This window comes from Marmota monax, unplaced genomic scaffold (genome assembly GCF_021218885.2).
Source record: "Marmota monax isolate L192 unplaced genomic scaffold, Marmota_monax_Labrador192_F-V1.1 WCK01_AAM20220418_F8-fsc00098, whole genome shotgun sequence".
Taxonomy (NCBI): Eukaryota; Metazoa; Chordata; class Mammalia; order Rodentia; family Sciuridae; genus Marmota; species Marmota monax.
The window spans coordinates 1,892,955-1,912,607 of record NW_026694639.1 but is presented as its reverse complement, the minus strand read 5'-3'; the positions used below and the strand labels follow the sequence as shown (position 1 = coordinate 1,912,607).

The 19,653-nt window shown below is 38.6% G+C and overlaps 1 protein-coding gene across 11 annotated transcripts in view; it reads left to right on the top strand.

The window, feature by feature from the left end:
• The first annotated feature begins 4,578 nt into the window (after positions 1–4,578).
• Positions 4,579–19,653, top strand: part of Mllt10 (MLLT10 histone lysine methyltransferase DOT1L cofactor) — a 193,926-nt gene continuing 178,851 nt past the window's right edge. For 5 of the 11 annotated variants that reach the window (XR_009224754.1, XM_058572285.1, XM_058572290.1 and 2 more), the window contains exons 1-3: positions 4,580–4,727; positions 5,012–5,171; positions 9,042–9,121. Coding sequence is in view for 9 of the 11 variants with exons in the window: in XM_058572285.1 (XP_058428268.1) it covers positions 5,012–5,171; positions 9,042–9,121 (240 nt within the window). In the remaining 2 variants the exon portion in view is untranslated. Of the gene's footprint in view, positions 4,728–4,772; positions 4,871–5,011; positions 5,172–9,041; positions 9,122–19,653 lie in introns of those variants that run through there. The other 6 variants (XM_058572292.1, XM_058572291.1, XM_058572288.1 and 3 more) reach the window with 5 other exon arrangements.

Below are 19,653 nucleotides of genomic sequence, written 5' to 3'. Positions count from 1 at the left end.
CTCTTACATTATATTGACAATATTCTAAAAAGTCAAAGTGTATCACATTTAAGTATTATTGCATCATAGAAAAAAACATTTCAAGTATTAAATGGCGTTTATGTAACACCTAGAAGAGCTAAAAGTATTTTCAAGATATTGTTTTTTATTGGTAATTATATGGTATTGTACCCCAAAAATGTAAGTATACCAATTAATATCAATTTTATACCAAAAGGAATAGCTAGTTCCCAAGCCAAACATAAAATTGACTAAGCCAGACCTTTTAAAGTAAATATTATACCTTGATTCCTAAAAATATTTTTAAATTTAGATTACATACAATTTAGGTTTGAAAATTAATTAAACTGCAAAAATTAAGTATATCTAACAATAATATTAAATATGATTGATTCTAAGAATCTTTTATAATACAATGGTGACTTTTATATAAAAAGGTGGTAGCATTTTAGGGCTAGTCAAATGTAGAGAATTCTAAAATATCTGGTAAATAAAAACTCTTCAGGCATATTAATTTCAATTATTGAAAATCTTTAAAGAAGCCAATTTAACTGAAAATTTCTGTTGGTTATTACTTAGAAATTTTAGTTCAATTATACATGTAAAATAAAGACTTGCTTTACTCTATTCCGAAGGATAAAGCCCAAGGCTGCAATTAGCTTTTAAACATCAATATTGTACATTAAACAAATGTTAATTGTGATCCTACTATGTACAAGATACTTGTTAAGCACTATCACAAGTTAAAAAAAAATCACCTAGTAAGACTAACATGCTTCATTAAATGGAATCTTGCAAAAACCATTAGTAGAATCTCAACTGAAAACATAATTGAAATGAATGCTCTTGAATGAAATCTCAAATGCATGATACTTATAGGGGCCACGTGTAGGTTTGTACGTATAAAGATACAAAACTCATGGTAAGGTAAATAACAGAATTAGTTTCAGAAATACTATAGTATTTTAATCAAACTAGCATAAATATATATGGCTTATGATAAAAGTTTTCACATAAAAGATAGGAACTCTTGGGTACCAAATGAGCAAAACAAAATTTTATTCAAATATATAAAATTTTATATTAAAGAGGATATATCTGAAAGTGTACAGATAATAAGAAATTGCCTTTTTGAGTTTTCCAACTAATTTATTTAGATACAAGATTATAGTTTCCAATAAAGTTTAGTAATACATGACTTCTATTTTTTTTTAATTTAGCATCAGAGCTAATATAGAATTTTAAACACTTTGTGAAAGTCAATAATCTAAGCTAAGAAAAGGGTATATAGTCTTAGCATTATAAAACTACATCTCAGGTTCTATACCTCATAGACATATATGAGTCTTTAATGTTGGGTCTAATAGACATAATATGCATAAATAAAAGGCAAATAAAACTTCAATTTGAAAAGGAGATAAATATGAGAAATGCTAACCTCTGAATAAATGTGGTTTTAAATATTTCTTTCACAGTTTCTACTTAGGTAAATGATTATGGAAAAGCAAATTCAAAAATTTGGTGCCTAGGGTACAGACTAAAGAAAATTATAAGAAGATATATTACCCACAGAGTGAAAATACATTTTCCCATTATAGTAGGGTTAGAGGTTACATCATAAAATACTTTGGTTGAGTTTTTTGTGGTTTGCCTCAGATGATTAGTTTAGAGAAATAGATGAGCCAGTACTCTTAGTGGCTGTTATGTGGAGAAGAATAATAGACACAATAGGCTTTTGTTTAATTCTACAGGTACTAGATATACTTGGATATTTTGGGAATTAGATTTAAAGGGTAATATTATTTTAAGACTGAAATTGTCCTTTTCTATGAAGTTTTTCTATAAATCCCATGGTAATTTATTACTTTTTCAGAAGTATGTATGTGTAAAAGTTTACTTGAACTTTAATAATTCTGACCATTTAATTGTAAATCTTATACATTCTGAGACATGAGAATTAGTATATTCAGCCAAGTGCCATATACATATATGAATATATTTTATGTATCTCATAAAGGAAAAATACAACTTTCTCATTGGTATATTTCCTGCATCTAAAACTGTCCCTGGCACACAGTAAATGTTCAATAAATATTTACTGAATGAATAAATAATTCTCTGTATATTTGAATGTTTTATTCTGTCTTCCTTTTCAGTTACTATTTTATAGAAATATATTAAGTATTGTTCTTCAGATATATAACATAAAAGTTCAATGTCTAGTATCTGAGTTAAAATGAAAATGACTTATTTATACTCATTATATTTTTATCATTTTCAAAACTCAACATGTTCAAATCAGTTTTATGTAATTTGAATTATATTTTGTTAACATTTATGCACATCTTTAGTCAGGTTACTATTTGAGATATTGATATTTATATACAGACCTGCTATAAAACATTATATTTCCCCTATTTTTAAAAATTTCAAAAAACTCTAATGAATGACAAATTTTGTTTTTTTTTGTTTTTGATTTGAAAGAGCAAGTGTTTAACCTACATTTCTTTTATTATGTATTACAGAAAAGGTGAGGTATTTATCCTTTACATACAAATTAATTCCATCCCAAGAATTAAGCTCCAATGCATTAAAAATAAAATGAATGTATTTTTAAATAATTTAGTGCAATAAGGCTTGATTGCAGTGTTGGAAAGGGAAATTTCACATTGATTTTAACTCAAAATTACTTTGCATTGGAGTTGGAGCAGGAATTGTATATTAAACTGGTATCCTTTGTATAGGGTAAAGATTAAATATATTGTAAAGATACATAAACCAGTACACTTTTTTTTGAAGAACATTTTAGAATCATAAATTGTAAATACTTTTTGAGAACATAATTATCACAGGCCCATGAATTCATTGTTTCCATATTCCTCCTAAAACCTTACATTTAATATATATATGTACACATATATGTAATCCCGTAGTCGCCTTTTCTAAATATATTAATAAGTTAAATATTTGTGTCTTTTTCTTTACCCCTATCCCTGTGTATCTCTTTAGTATATAATTTTCTCTCTATGGTAAGCTTTGGTAGATTTCTAGTACTATGGATATCTCACTTGTTTTTTAAACATTTGAATATACTTGCAAATACATGCTTGCATTAGATTGTATCTCTTATCTTTCTTAAAGAGATTCCCAGCAATTAATTTGAAGTAGAAAAAAATAGCTGTTTTCTTTTCTTTTCTTTCTTTTCTTTCTTTCTTTCTTTCTTTCTTTCCTTTCTTTCTCTTTCTTTCTTTCTTTTTTTAATGAGAATGTTTGTCATGCTTTTAAAGCTTAAACCATTATATTATTTTCTGGTGACTGACTAGGAGAACTTACTTCCTCCGTCCTTTAGCATTGTATAAGTGCATTTTCCAGATCATCACATTATATTGCTAATTCCTGAGAAACCATTTTGTACCTGCAAGTTATTAACCACGAATTTGCCTTGTAACTGTCATCTAAACAATCTGTCTGTAATTCCTATTTCATGCTAAACTTTTATAATAGACGTTTTTTTGCTTAAAATCAAAAGTGGGTTTACGCGGATCTCAAAGGAAAAAAAGGTGACAGGAAGATTTTACAGCATAAAAATTGCACAGAATCCAGCTAATTAATCTATGCAGATAGGCCTAATCCATTTTCTGTTTGTGAGAAGGGAGCTCCCATCTTTCTGCCACTTAAATTACCTCACATTTCCAAGAGTAAATTTGGAGAAGAGTCTGATCAATCAAAACTGGACTCTATCTTATGGTGTTAATTATCTTTTGGTGACAGACTAGGAGAACTTGGGTTCCTTCATCTAGTATTGTATAACTGTATTTTTCAGATGACAGTAATTCCTGATAACCATTTGTATTCCTATACAGCAAACTCAAGAGTGGTCTTGGTTCCCTCTAGGAATATAACCCAAACATATGTATTTGACCTGTGATGCTCTTTATCTGTCACTGGGGCCAATGTGGTGTGTAAATGAGGGGCATATCTGGTAACACTTCCACTGGGTGAACTTTGGGAAGAATCCAGGATGTGAATTTAATGGGTGGAGAGGCTGCGGCAGTACTAAGTTAGCGCGGCCAACTGCAGGAAGCCATGCTTCATTACACCCTTCACGGAAGCTGGCATATTCTCCCAACCATTGTTACCACCAGCCAGTTCTCCAGGAAAAGGCCGTCAGGTAGGTTCCCAGCGAAGGGAAATGCCCCCAGGAGTTCCCCCGAGGTACTCTAACAAAACCCCCTGCCGGCCCTCAGCATCCGCCTCCCGTCGGCGTCTCCTCCCTGCACAGCGTCTCTCCCCGACGCACACACGCAGCCCGCGAGACTGGTGCTGCAGAGGGCGGCCTCAACGTCCCCGCCCCCGCGTGCGCGTCCCCGCGCCCTCCCGTTGACTCGTTCCGGCCTCGGCGCGCCGCTTGCTCCTCGCGCCCCCACCCCAGGCACACCTCGGCTGCGGCGGCCAGAAGCGTGCGGGAGGGGTACAGGCCCGAGAGGGGCGGGTCCCGGCGGCCAGACGCGGCGGCGCGCACGCAGGCCTCGCCTCTCCCGGCCGCCTCCCTCACGCCGGCCGCGGGGCGGGCGCGCACGCCGAGTGACGCTTGGAGGAGGAAGCGCAGCCCTTTTCCCCTCCCTCGCTGCCCCAGGCCCAGCGGGAGCCCCCCCAGTGCGCCTGTGCGGAGGCCTACTTGATTATGTGTGCCCTCTTCGGGCGCCAGCGTTAGCGGCCGGGTGGAGGTGGGGAGGGAAGACGCCGAAGAGGAGGAGGCGGAGGAGGCGGAGGAGGCGGAGGAGGCGGTGGAGGGGAGGTGGGGGGAGTCAGCAAGGACATGGCTCCTGACTCCTGTGCGGAACGTGAGTGACTGAGCGGCAAAGCCCGAGTGAGCGAGCGGCCGAGCGGCCGGCGGGCGGGCGGGCGGGTGGGGGAGCCGGGGAGAACGTGGGGAGCGGAGGGCAGTGCGGGGGGAAGCACTCATTGGCTTGCTTGTGTTTTTTAATGGTCCCCCCCAACTCCCTCTTAGATGGTCTCTAGCGACCGGCCCGTGTCACTGGAGGACGAGGTCTCCCATAGTATGAAGGAGATGATTGGAGGCTGTTGCGTTTGCTCAGACGAGAGAGGCTGGGCCGAGAACCCTCTGGTTTATTGCGACGGGCACGGCTGCAGCGTCGCGGTGCATCAAGGTAAACACCCAACCGCCCGCCGGGTCGAACCGGCCTGCTCCCAACCGTCACCGCTTCCCCCACCTTGGCAGCAACTGCCAGACCTCCCGCCCCTCCCCCGCCCCGCCTCCGCTCCCGCCCCCGCCCCGTGCCGCAGCAGCGGCCGCCGGAGTGCCTAGCAGGGTCCGCGGCGAGGCGCAGGGGGTGTGGGCTGTGCATGTGGGAGAAAGTGCGTGTGGCCCAGACTGTCATGTGATTCTGCTCTCACTCTCAAGTGTCATTTGGTCGCTGCCTGAGCCCGGAGTCGGGGTTTGCAGACTCTCGGGCGGCGAGGGTGCAGAGGGTGCAGGGCTGCGATCCAAGCCCTGGGTGGGTTGGGCGGGAACTTGCACCCCTAGGTGGGGTGGCTTGGGGTGTGAGTTTGGGAGCTTGGAGACCCCTCCCCCCCTCACCGCCTGCTCCTGTCTGCCGCAGTGTGTCTAGAGACTTCCTGTGGCTTGCAGACCGACTCTGGAAGGCGGCTGGCTGCGCTGGGCAGGTGGGGGAAGGCAGGGGTGACCTTGCCTCTTTGGATCGGGGATCGAAGGTGGTCTCTGCTGTACCCCAAGCTTTCTGGCAGCTCACGCCTCCTGGTAGCTTCCTGCGGAGAAGACAGCGCAAGGCCAGTGATGTCGCTGCCAGGAGTGTCTGGGGCTGAGATGCATTTGGGCTAGTTTGGTGGGGAGGCTAGTTAGTGGCTGCATTTGGCCACTGCTTAACCTGCGTAAATGAAGAGGAGGTGGTGGTGCTGCCAAGTGGCTTGGGGAACGTCTTAGTTTATTTCTGGCTATTTACACTTGGATATATAAAAAAGCCAATAAGATTTTTCTGGTTTTCTGAAGTTTTTTGACCTTTTTCTGTTCCAAGTGGTAAGGAATTGAGGCTGAGATAATCTGACTTTTTGGTGGCTTACTGTTTATTTGCCATCTCACCCCCCCACCCCTTTTCCCATTTATGAAACTGGCTTTGAGTGCTGCAGATGTTGTCTAATAGCATATTGGTAAGGACATTACCAAAGGGGGGAGAGGAAAATCTTAAGGTGTCAAAGTGCATTATTTGAAGAATGGATTATCACAATTGGGAAGAGGGATGCAGTGGTAATGATTTTGAGATAGTAAATTAACCTGAGAATGTGGTTATTGCCAGTTTCTTTTAAAGAAGGGCAGCGTTGCATACCTTCCCCCCTCCTTTCTTAAAAGGAGTGAAAAAATTGTGGAAAGCTAGATAAGGTTTTAGGATTGATATATAATATTTCTATTACAGGGTTCACTGGCATTGTGGGGGAATTATAAATCAGATGAAAAATTATCAAATTAAGTATTTTAATATGAAAATATTAAAATGTTTTAATATAAAAAGTTAAAGATTAAAAAATTTTTCTTTCTAGAGCTACTTCCAAATAAAACTGTGTGTTTCAGACACTGATGCTGTGTTTCTTGGCCAATAGACTTTTTTTTTTTTTTTTTTTTAACATTCATATATATATTGAAAAAGGCTTAGAATTTTAGCCTTTGGAGTTTAAAAGTTTGCTGAAGTGGTGTGGGTAGTGTATTCCTGTAATCCCAACAGTTTGGGAAACTGAGGCAGGAAGATCACAAGTTCAAGGACAACATCAGCAATTTAGGAAACCTATCTAGAAAAAAAAAAAATAGCAGGCTCAATGCTGCACACCTGTAATCCCAGAGGCTGGGGAGGCTGAGGTAGAGGATTGCCAATTCAAGGCCAGCCTCAGCAACTTAGTCAGACCCTGAATCTAAGTTGAAAAATATGTATGAAGGCCTGGGGATGAGGCTCAGTTTTGAAGTGCCCCTGGGTTCAATCCCTGACACTCAAAATAATAAATGAATGAATGAATGGGCTGGGGGTGTAGTTCAGAGGTAGAGTGCCCTTGGGATCAGTCCCCAGTACCAAATAAAGGTGGTGCTGATTTTACATTCCTTTATTGCTTCCCAGTATTTAAAATATTTTCGAGTTTCTAGTGAGCAAACTCAAGAATGTCAATTGAATGTGTATTAGATTTCCAGAAAGTTTTCAGTTTTGAGCTAATTGATATTAAAAACTAACTTTCAACCAATGAGGCTGTGAATTAGATATATAATATGTACTTGGAATACTTGTTACAGTGTTCACAATATAAAATATTTAGAGATAAATATAGCAATTTTATTTTCTTGTAATAGCTTTACCAAGAGATAATTCACATGCCATACAATTTACCCATTCAGTGGTTTTTCACTATATTCACAGAGTTGTGCAGCCATTACTACTATCAGTTTTAGATCCTTTTCCTTGCCCTAACAAGAAACCTTGGACCTGTTAACAGTCACCATTTACCCCCAACTCCCAGAGCCCTAGGCTGTTTATGGATTTGCCTATTTGAGACATTGAATATAAATGGAAGCATTTTACTGCTATTCTCTCACTGTTGCTCTTTTTTTAGTTTTTATTTGGAGACAGGTTCTTGCCAAGTTGCTGAGGCTGGCTTTGAACTTGAAATCTTCCTGTCTCAGCTTCCGGAGTCACTGGGATTTAAAGGCATGCTCCACCCTGCCTGGTGGCATTTTACTGCTAACATTATATTTCATTTTTTTTTTCAATATCTGTTCATTTTGAAAGATTATTTGGAAATATTTTCACTAAATCTAAAACACTTTCTCCTTAAACTATAGGGCATAGGAATGAATTAATGTATTTCTGAGTTATTTTATGCAAAAAAATCTTACAGTGTATTAAATTTTACATAATTGCTTGTTATAGTATGATTTAAAAAAAATTATAGCTAGGCACAGTGGTGTACCTTTGTAATCCCTGCCACTTGGGAGGATGAGGCAGGAAGATCACAAGCTCAAAGCCAGCCTCAGCAAAAATGAGGTGCTAAGCAATTCAGTGAGACCTGTTTCTAAATAAAATACAAAATAGGGCTAGGGATGTGGCTCTGTGGTTGAGATCCCCTTAGTTCAATCCTCAGTACCCCAAAGGAAAAAAAAATTTTTTTGTGTGCCTGTGGGGAATGAAGCCTGGACCTTCAACATGCTAGGCAACTGCTTCATTGTTTCACTACCTTCCTGGCCCTTTATAAAAACCATTTTGAGCCAGGTGCAGTGGCGCATGTCTGTAATCCCAGGGGCTCGAGGCTGTGGCAGGAGGATCATGAGTTCAAAGCCAGCCTCAGTAATTTGTTGAGGCCCTAAGTAACTCAGCAAGACCTGTCTCTAAATAAAATATAAAAAAGGGCTGGGGATGTGGCTCAGTGATTAAGTGCTTCTGGGTTCCATACGCAGTACCAAAACAAAACAAAGCAATTTTGAGACAGAGTCTTGCTAAGTTGCCCAGGCTGTCCTCAAACTTGCCATCCTCTTGCCTTAGCCTCAAAAGTAGCAGGGATAGTTAGGCATGGTGGCGCATGCCTATAATCTCCATGGTTTTGGAGGCTGAGGCAGGTGAATGGCAAGTTCAAAGCCAGTCTCACAAAAGCAAAGTGCTAAGCAACTCTGTGAGACCCTGTCTCTAAGTAAAATACAAAATAGGGCTTGGGATGTTACTCAGGGGTCGAGTGTCTCTGAGTTCAATCCCTGGTACCTGCCAAAATACAAAAAAAAAAAAAAAAAAAAAAAAAAGAGAGAAGTTGGGATTAGAGTGTGCTACTATGACCATATGAGGTATAGCATTTTTGTTATACAAATTTAGTTTTTAGTTAAACAGCTATATACGTATGGTAAATAAGATGTAAGTATTGTAATTCTCTGTAAAGCCATTAATGAATAGTTTGAAGGTAGTTGGTTTAATAGAGCTTTGAAAAGGTTATTTGATTTTTCAAGTTTGAATGTTTCAAAACATTTTGTTTCCCAACAGCTTGCTATGGCATTGTTCAAGTACCCACTGGACCATGGTTTTGCAGGAAATGTGAATCTCAAGAGAGAGCAGCCAGAGTGGTAAGGACTGTTATCAGAAACATTAAAATACTTAGGAGCTTAGGATACCACACTTTTGTTGCAGTTTGAAGATTATCAGTCTTTTGTTCAAATATTATAACTTAACAGAACTTGGACCAAATATTGATTTGGAGTTTTATTTATTTGTAGTTGTAGATGGACAGAATGCTTTTCTTTATTTTTATATGATACTAAGGATCGAACCCAGTGCCTCACACATGCTAGGCAAGTGCTCTGCCACTGAGCTACAGCCTCAGCCCCTTGACTTGGAGTTTTAAACAGATTTTGTAAAATCTGAAAAACAAATCGAACTAAATAAGTGTATGTTGATGGATACTTTGAAAAAAATAAAGATATAAATAGTCATATTCAGCCTATTTTAACTATGGAATCAAGAAACCTGAAGTGGTTTGAAGGAAACATTGGTAATCATGGAATATGAGTGTCAGTAGAAGCATGACCAAGTTATATTGATATTTTTTCTGACGGGGGAGGAAAATGCCGAAATTTATCCACTACCCTAATTCTTGTATGTGAATTAATAGATTTTTAAACTCTCGTATTTTCATACATTCATTCCTTTTGACAGAACAACATAAGGGCCTTTCTTCTTTTCTTGCCTGGCTACCTTCTTTCTGAACACTTTGTAAACCTCCATAAGAATGAGTAAGGTTTGTTTATTCTTGGTGGCCAATCTTCATTAGTCATAAAAAAGTTTGCAGTGTGATAGTTCCTTTCATTACTGATTACAGAATTTGATAGAAGGTAGAAAACAAACATTTTCACTTCTCTTCTTTATGCAAATAGCAAAAGTTAAAGTTACTATTTTTGCCAGCATCATTTTGGGTCAGTAGAATTATGGCCTAGAAGCCAGATTGTGAGCCTCAGCAGTATTTTCGTAGTTGATATTCTTTGGTTGTGTATGAGAATGCATTACAGCAGAATTATAGCTATTGTATAGTGTTAAAATAATGGGATTTTTAGCAAATGGAGGATTTAATCAACCATAATAATTTTAGGTATGTATAGGTTTACTCTTTAATTTTTTGTTTTTTTTGTAGCATGTTATGGTTTGGAGTAGATAGGTCCCCAAGCAAAATAATTTCATGCTTTATCAGTAAATACTGATAAGTGAGATTTTTCTAGGGGGTGTCACAGTAGATTAAAGGCCAGAAAAGATTCGAAAATAGGTGATGCAGAAGGCCCTGGGTTCGATCTCCAACACCAAGAAAAAAAAAAAAAAAAAGAGAAAGGTAGGCATCAGAAGAGAGGACAAAGTGATACATACCTAGGACTGTGGTAGAGTTTCTTAAATACCACTTGTTTGTTTTTATTCCTTTATTCTCTATGAATGTGATCAAGGTGTCAAGGTAAATAAGGTAGTTACTGAAAAAGGAATATTGAGAGGTACATTGCGGGGTATGTTTTATTTCAACTTCATTTGATGAGATGTAAGGGCTATTAAAGGTTTCAAAGAAGAGGAACAATCTCTAAATTCTTTTTTTTTTAGATTTTTTAAATTGTTGATTATCTTATTTATCTATTTATTTATACGTGGTGCTGAGAATCGAACCCAGTGCATCACACATGCCAGGCAAGTGTGCTACCGCTGGGCCACAGCCCCAGCCCCTCCTCTAAATTCTTTAGTGTACAACTATAAAAGTTAGGGTCCTTTGTAAGATTCAGAATCTCATTCTAAGACTATAGAAGCAAAGAAAGGGCATTTTATTTGAAGGATACAGGAACGAAAACTCTAACATGGCAATATGTCCATGAACCATAAAGGGAATTGAATTAGTCTTAATTATATTTCAATTTTCATCTGTTTGCTTGCTTCCTTCTTTTTTTTTTAATAATTTTTTTTCAGTTTTCGGTGGACACAACATCTTTATTTTTATGTAGTGCTGAGGATTGAACCCAGCGCCCCGTGCATGCCAGGCGAGCGCGTTACCGCTTGAGCCACATCCCCAGCCCCCCCATTTTTTTAATATTTCATTTTTTAGTTGTAGTTGGACACAATATCTTTATTTACTTATTTATTTTTATGTGGTGTTGAGGATCAAACCCAGGGCTTTGCACGTGGTATGCGAGCAATGTACCACTGAACTATAACCCCAGCCCTGCTTCTTTCTCTTTCTTTGAAGATTTCTCAGTTATTTACTCCCAAGAATCAGTAGTTAACTATTTGAGTGATTATTATGTGCTAGATACTGTGCTGAAATGTTTTATATCAATTAGCTCATATGATCATCATATCAAATCTCTTGAGGGTTTTTTTTGTGGGGGCAGGTATTGGTAGTGAGGATTGAACCCAGGGTCACTTAACCACTGAGCCACATTCCCAGCTCTTTTTAATATTTTATTTAGAGAGAGGATCTTGCTGAGTTTCTTAAGGCCTTGCTAAGTTGCTGAGGCTGTCTTTGAACTTGTGTTCCTCCTGTCTCAGCCTCCCAAGCCACTGGGATTACAGGCATGTGCTACTGTGCTTGGCACCTCCTGATATTTTCTGTTTCATGTTTCAAGAGACGAAATGTCAGTCCCAATTTCATGTTCTTTTAGGGAAAAGAATGGTTTGGGTGGAGTGAGGTACTTAGCTCTGGACCTTTTAGCCCTGATCTGAGAGTAGGGTCAAGTTGGACAGAAACAGTAAAGAGATCTCTGAGAAATGAACTGGCTGTTCATTCTGGAACAGTAATGATCCAGAAAGATAAAGCAGCCTTTTCAAAAGAGTAGATTAGTAGTATAGAGGATGGATTTGAAAGGCGAGATTAGAAACCGAAAGAGGAGGATTTGAGGTAATGACCATAAAGATTGCAGTAGAGCTGGGCAAGCAGCTTGAGAGGATTGCAAATTCAAGGTTAGCTTCAGCAACTTAGTGAGACCCTATCTCAAAATGAAAAATAAAAAGGGCTATGGATGTAGCTCAGTGGTAAAGCTCTCCTGGGTTCAATTCTGAGTCTCTCCCCCCTCCCCCCCCAAAAAAAGATGTAGGAATAGAAAGATTGAGAATAGAAATATAGAAATAGAGGGAGAATTTTGAAACATGAAATGACAGAAATACAGGAACCAAAAACTCTAACATGGAAATATGTCCATGAACCAGAAAGGGAATTGAATTAGTCTTAATTTTATTTCAACTTTCATCTGTGTGCTTGCTTCCTTCTTTTTTTTGAACTCAGGGGTGCTTTACCACTAATTATATTCCCAGCCCCCCCCCCCCTTTTTTTTTCTCCTTTCTTTTGAGACAGGCTCCCACTAAGTTAATCAGGCTGACCTTGAACTTGTAATAAAACACTAAAAGGGAACAGTTAAAGGTGATTTGAAGATATCAAGGCTAGCTGGGCATAGTGGCACATGCCTATAATCCCATGGTTTGGGAGCCTGAGGCAGGAGCAGGATCATCATGGGTTCAAAGCCAGCCTCACCAATGGAGAGGTGCTAAGCAACTCAGTGAGACCCTGTCTCTAAATAAAATACAGAATAGGGCTGGGGATGTGGCTCAGTGGTTGAGTGCCCCTGAGTTCAATACCCAGTAATCCCTTGTCCCTCAAAAAAGATATCAAGGCTGATCACTCTGAAATGGTGATACCATTAATAGGAGTTAGGACTGAGAGAGTAGCTTAGTGGTAGAGTGTGTTTATTATGTGGTATATCCTGGATTCAGTCCTCTCCACCAAAGAATACATACATACATAAATAAACAAATAAACATAAACAAACAAAACCAGACAGCATCCAGAGTAATAGTAATAGAGAAAAATGAGCAAATAGAAGAGAGCAAATGAAGCATTAAGGACAAATCTGTTTGGGGCATGTTAGTTTATATACTGCTATGATTTTTTTTTCCCAGTACTAGGGATTGAATAGAGGATCTGGTGCATGCTAGTCAAGTGTTCTACTACTGAGCTACATCTCGATCCCTTTTAAAAAATTTGTTTTTGAGACAGGGTCTTCCTAAATTGCTCAGGCTGACCTTGAAAGTTGCAATTCTCCTGCTTCAGCCTCCTGAGAAGCAGGAATTACAGGCATATGCCTGCATGTCCAGAACTGTTAGGATGTTTTATTGGAAATTTAGAATAAAGTTAATGGAGTGAAGTTAGAGTTGGAATTGTGTAGAGGGAATTGGGAACCAAATGACATTTTTGGTAAAAATGAAGACAGAACTATGGTGAAAAATCCACATTTGGGAGAGCAAGAGAACAGACAATTTGGTTTTCAGGAAATAGTAATTGATAGTAACAGAGTTACCATACAGAGGATTAAGAAGTTCTTGAGACGGCAATTATAGTTCTCTGGTTTGGGCAGAAGTCTTATAATAGTGCATTGGAGAGAGTAGAGGTTGGAGGATTAGATTGGTTGTTTATAAAGAAAGAGGCAAAAAGGTTGGAGGATTAGATTGAAAGTAGTTAGGTGGGACTGAGGGAAAATTTGGCCGTGTCCCCGTGCCCGTGTCCCCCCAACTGGGAATTGAACCCAGGGGCACTTTACCAATGAGCTACATCCCCAGCCCTTTTTAATTTTCATTTTGAGATAGGATCTCACTAAGTATTCCAGGCTGGCCTTGAGCTTGTGATTCTCATGCCTCAGCTTCCTGAGTAGCTCCATCTAAGTTTTATTTTTTTGTGGTACAGGGATACTTTACCAATAGACTTCAGCTCTAGTCTTTTAAAAAAATTTTAATATTTTGTTTTGAGATAGAGTATCACTAAGTAGCCAGTCCTCAAATTTATGATTCTCTCCTCTCATCCTTTCTAGCTGAGATTGTAGCTGTGTACTACCCTGCGGAGCTCCATCTGTGTTAATACTTACATACATGTGAACTCCATATGTATAGTACTTTTCCATTCCAGGAATGGTATCATACTATATATGTATTCAAACTGACATATTATACATACATGTGAACTCCATACGTATAGTATTTTTCCCTTTCAGGAGTAGTATCGTACTATATTATATGTATTCTCAACTTGTGATGATATAGCTACATATTTGACCTAGTTGTTATTGTTGTGGTGGTTGTTTTTTTTTTTTTTTTTTTTGGTATTGTGCTTGCTCTACCACTGAGCTCCCCAAACCCCGTTTTCCTTGATTTTGAAGTGCTTTTTTTTTTTTTTGAGGTTTTTGTTATGTATTTTCCTTCAGAGTCTATGAGAAAGTCTTTTTACTCCCCATCCTCCTGCCTCTATGTATTTTTTTTCCCCCCCTGAGGATTGAACTCAGAGATGTTTTACCACTAAGCTATATTTCCAGCTCCGCCTTTTTTCCTCCTTTCTTTTGAGACAGGCTCTCACTAAGTTAATCAGGCTGACCTTGAACTTGTGATATTCATGCCTTAGCCTCTGAGTCCCTGGGATTGGAGGCATGTACCAACTTATTCAACTTCTGTTACTTTTTCTTTTCTTTTTTTCCTTTTTTTTTTTTTTTAATGTTTAAGGATTTCATTATTTTGCTCTTGTATGCTACTTTGAATTTTAGCTGTTTTCTTATAACTAAGATTTTATTATAGTTTGTTTTTGATATCTGTTTATGCTAATAGAGGGGGGGGGTACCAGGGATTGAATTCAGGGGCACTCAACCACTGAGCCACATCCCCAGCCCTTTTTTGTACTTTATTTAGAGACAGGGTCTCACTGAGTTGCTTGATACCTTTCTTTTGCTGAGGCTGGCTTTGAACCCACAATCCTCCTGCCTCAGCCTACTGAGTCTCTGGGATTATGGTGTGTGCCACTCCGTGGCTAGATGGTCTTTTGATAGTCTGTTATAGTTGAGACTTGACTTTCTTTTTCATTCTTTTTTTTTTTTTTTTGTATTAGGGATTGAAACCAGGGGCGCTTAAGCATTGAACCACGTCTCTAGCACTTTTTATTTTTTTTTAATTTTGAGACAAGGAGTTGCTAAGATGGGTTGGGACCTTGCTAAGTTGCTGATACTAGCTTTGAACTTGCAATTCTCCTGCTTCAGTCTCCTGAGCTGCTGGGATTACAGGCGCATGCCACCATGCCTGGCTTTTTTTTTTTTTTTTTCATTCTGAGAATTCAGTGTCCTTTTTCCACTTTGGTATATTTTCAGACTTTATCACTTTCTCCTAAACTGTTTGTTTATATGTATGTTTGGAATTTTCATTGTGTTTTTCATGTCTTTTAAGTTTTCTTTTTTTCTATTTTTATATCTGTATTAGGGGTGACTCTTTAGCTCTGTCTTCAAATGTATGCTTACTGCTAACCCCAGGAGTAATTTTTTTCATAGTAAACTATGGGAGGACACCTGCCCATAGTAAACCACATGTAGAACTTCTATTTTTCCTCTTTCAAGTCTTTGAGAAAATATATCTCTTTTTAGAATATCTTGCTATTTGCTAAAGTTTTATGTTCCTTTTATTTGAACATTTAAAACATTTATTTTAAGAATGCAGGTTCAGTGGTGCACGCCTGTAATTCCATCTACTTGGGAAACTGAGACAGTTACAGTAGCAAGTTTAGGGCCAGTGTGGATAACTTTAGCAAGACCCTGTCTCAGAAATAAAAAGGGCTGGAGGTGAGTAAAGTGACCCTGGGTTCAATCCCTAGTACCAAAGAACAAAGCAAAAACTTATTTTTAAACTGCTCAGAGCTAGGAATGGTGGTGCATGCCTGTAATCCCAATGACTTGGGAGGCTGAGGAAGGAGGATTGCAAGTTCAAAGCTAGCCTCAGCAGTTTAGCCAGGCCCTAAGCACTTAGTGAGATCCTGTCTCAAAATAAAAAAAAAATATAAAATCGGCTAGGGATGTGGCTCAGTGGTAAAACACCCCTGATTTCAATTCTTGGTTCCAACGAAATAAAAAACACTGCTCAGAGATTTTGAAATTCTTTGTTAACTGTGGAGATAGATGTCTTCATATGCTTTGTTATTTTTGACTGCAATCTAATATTCAGTAGGAGTTGTCTTCCTTGAAATTCCTGTTCCTTTATTGTGAGTTGTAAAGGTGCCACTGGGAAATTTTTTGCATTTCTTCCCTGTATTTTGTGAACTATATTTGGGTATGTCAGGGTGATCTGGCTTCAACTTCTTTCACCCTGTTGATGCTAGTGTTGAGAACTGTGTTTGAACACTAATAACAAAGACCATAGTATAATTACTTCTGCAAATTAGGGGCTTATTCTTTTCCTTAAAGGAGTTCAAAAAGACATAGTTTTTATGACAGCTCTGTGTGGACACCAGGGATTGGGTGTCTTCCATTATACCATTTATCTTCCTATTATACCATCTTCAGTACATAGTTTTTATTTTTAGGCCATAATAGCATTGCGGTTGGATCTGTAGTTGTTATGATAGCACAAAGAAGTTGTAGGCAGAAAAGTGGTGGGGAGGGTAAGGTGTTAATATGATTTCCCTCTCAACTGAGTTGTAGTCTTAAGTCCTCCTAGATATCTTATCCAACAACTTAGAGTTGATTTTCCTGGCTCTTAATTGTTTTTTTTTTTTAGAGAGAAAGAGAGATAGAGGAGAGATAGAGAGAGAAATTTTTTAATATTTATTTTTTAGTTTTCGGCGGACACAACATCTTTGTTTGTATGTGGTGTTGAGGATTGAACCCGGGCCGCACGCATGCCAGGCCAGCGCGCTACCACTTGAGCCACATCCCCAGCCCCCTGGCTCTTAATTGTTAGGGAAGTTGCAAAGTATGGTCTTGAAGTTGAGCCCACTGAAGAATTCAGTAAAATCAGAGTTCTGTTATGGTATGTAAGAAGGGAGAAGTGGGGTTTGGATTGACAAGCAGTGTCTTGTTTGCCTCATGGGGTTCATTACTTTAGACTTTTTTTTTTTTTTCTATTTTGGAATTGGGTATTGAATTACTGAGCTACATTCCTAGTCCTTTTAAAATTTTATTTTTATTATTATTTTTGTTCTGGGGATTGAACCTAGGGGCACTTAACCATTAGCTACATTGAGCTACCCTTTTTATTTTTTGAAGCAGATTCTCACTAAGTTGCTTAGGCCAGCCTCAAACTTGAGATCCTCTTGCCCCAATCCTTGGAATCATTGAGATTATAGGCATGTGCTATATGCCCAGCCTAAAATTTCATTTTCTTTATGCTTTTTTGTCTAAGCCTAAATCTTTCCTCTTTAAATCTTCCCATTTGGTTAACCTATCAGGTAGTGTATAGATTTTTTCCTTCCTTCTTCTTTTTTTTTTTTTTTAAATATTTATTCTTAAGTTTTAGGTGGACACAGTATCTTTATTTTACATTTATGTGGTGCTGAGGATCGAACCCAGTGCCTCATGCATGCTAGGCGAGCACTCTTACCACTGAGCCACCACCCCAGCCCCCTTCCTTTCTTCTCTATTGTCTTTCCTTTACCTCTTTTTTCCCTCTCCTTGGTCCTCTGCTTTCGGGTATGTGTGTGTGTGTGTGTGTGTGTGTGTGTGTGTGTGTGTGTGTCTGTCTGTGGCTGGGGATGTAATCTAGGGTCTGCCACTGAGCTACACATACAACTCCCATCCTTGGTCCTGTTCTTTTCTTTCTCCTTCTCTTTCCTCCTTCCTTCTCCCTTTCTCCCTTCATCTTTTCTCCTGCTCTCCTCTTGCTTTTTCCCCCTCCGCTTCCTTTTTTTTCCCTCTTCATTTCCTTTCTTTCCTATGCCTTTGTTACTACTCTTTTCCCTGTCTTCTCTCTCCTTTTTTTTCCCCCCACCTTTCCTTTGTTTTCTTCTTCTTTTCAAACCAGAGACCTTCTAGGTTTCATCTACCTGATTTCACCTGGGCTGACTGCTCTTTAGGACCATCTTATAGGTACAAGTCTGGAATTTTCCTTCACCACGGTTTCAGAATGTTTTCTTCCTGCTTTTGTTGGATTCCCTTTTTTTCTGATCTCCATTTCTTTATATTTAATGGTTCTTGTTTAGGTTGGCATATCTCTAAGAGCTTCATAGGAAAAGGTGCATAAAAAATAAGTTGTCGGGTTTTTCCCCGCCAGTACTGGGGATTGAAGCCAGAGGTACTTTCTACTGAGCTCTGTTCCCAGCCGTTTTTATTTTGTTTTGAGACAGGATCTCACTAAGTTGCCTGGGCTGGCCTTGAATTTAATGATCCTCCTGCCTTAGTCTCTGAAGTAGTGGACATTTGAGGTGTGCATCACCATATGTAACTTTTTGTTCTTTGGATGCAGTATCCTTTCTGAGAATATTAATCAGGGTTTTGTTTTGTTTTAGTTGTCTGATATTTTCTTGTGCTCCTGTGAAACTTTTCCTTTGTATTTTTTGTTCCGATCTTTCTTGTTAGAGACTGCTTAAAAAAAAAAGGTGACTCTTAGCCATTGATTCAAATTTAAGACAGGCTCCTAAAGAATTGATTGGAAACTGATTGACTGCATTATAGGTAACCAGCTGGGTTTTCAGTTTATTCAAAGAGCTCTCCATTTATTTGTTTGAGGTCGGCAAACTTGATTACCAGTATTCTTTGAACTATTTGAGTGCCGGAATTTGAGTATGTAGAATTAGATTTTCATTTAATTCTTCTTTTTAAACCTGATACTTTTTACCTGAGCTAATCCTAATGTACCCAAGTCTTAATTTCTTCTGGTATACCTTCTCCAGAATATTAAGGACTATATTTTTCTAGCATAGGGGAGAAATAGATACTTAGTAGTGTAGTAGAGAAGGCGATTGTTTGATTGCTTTTCAAATTATGTCCATTCTCTCCTGGTTTTAGCCTCATCTGAAACCCCTCTCCTGTGCATTTTCCTTTTCTTATTGCCTGGTACTGAAGGTTCTTCTAATTTTTGGTGCTGTATGGTGTAAGATATATTTCTTTTGGGCTTGTCTTCCTGCTGCATATTTTTATACTCTGTGAAATCTTTGTTTTCTTTCTTCTTTTTTCTTTGGTGCTGGAGATTTGAGTCCAAGGCCTAGCATGCATTCTTACCACTGAGCTACACCCTGTGGCCCTATGAAGTCACTTACTACATATTTTTCTCCTTTTTAGATTCTAAAGTTTTATAGCTATTGTCTTCCTCTAGGTTCTTTTTGTATTTGTGGCTTTATAGACCTTTATCTCATTATTGTCATTTGGTATTTTTAGGTAGATGGAGAGGGTGTAGTTTTTAAGTAGAATTAACTACCTGTGTTTCTGATATGGTCTTTTCCCATTTTTTTCCTTTTTTAATTTTTAAATTTTTTTTGGTAGTGGGGATTGTACTTGGTACAGTGGTACCAGCTTTACCACTGAGATATATCATCAGTATTTTAGTTTTTGAGACAGGGTTTTGCTAAGTTGCTGAGGCTGGCCTTCATCTTGTGATCCTCCTGCTTCAGCCTCTGGAGTCACTGGGATTATAGGCATGGTTCACCATGCCTGGCTTCCCATTTCTTCTAGGGTCTCCCCCCACCCCCCCACCCTCAAGTCAATTACTAGTTATGTCTTCTATCTTCAGTCTGTCTTTTTTCTTTACTTGATTTTTCTCATTCAAATTATAAATGTTTTTGAATTTTCCTATGGGTTCCACTTTTTACATGTTCGCCCTTTTGTCTTTTCCCCTTTTTTCTCAAACT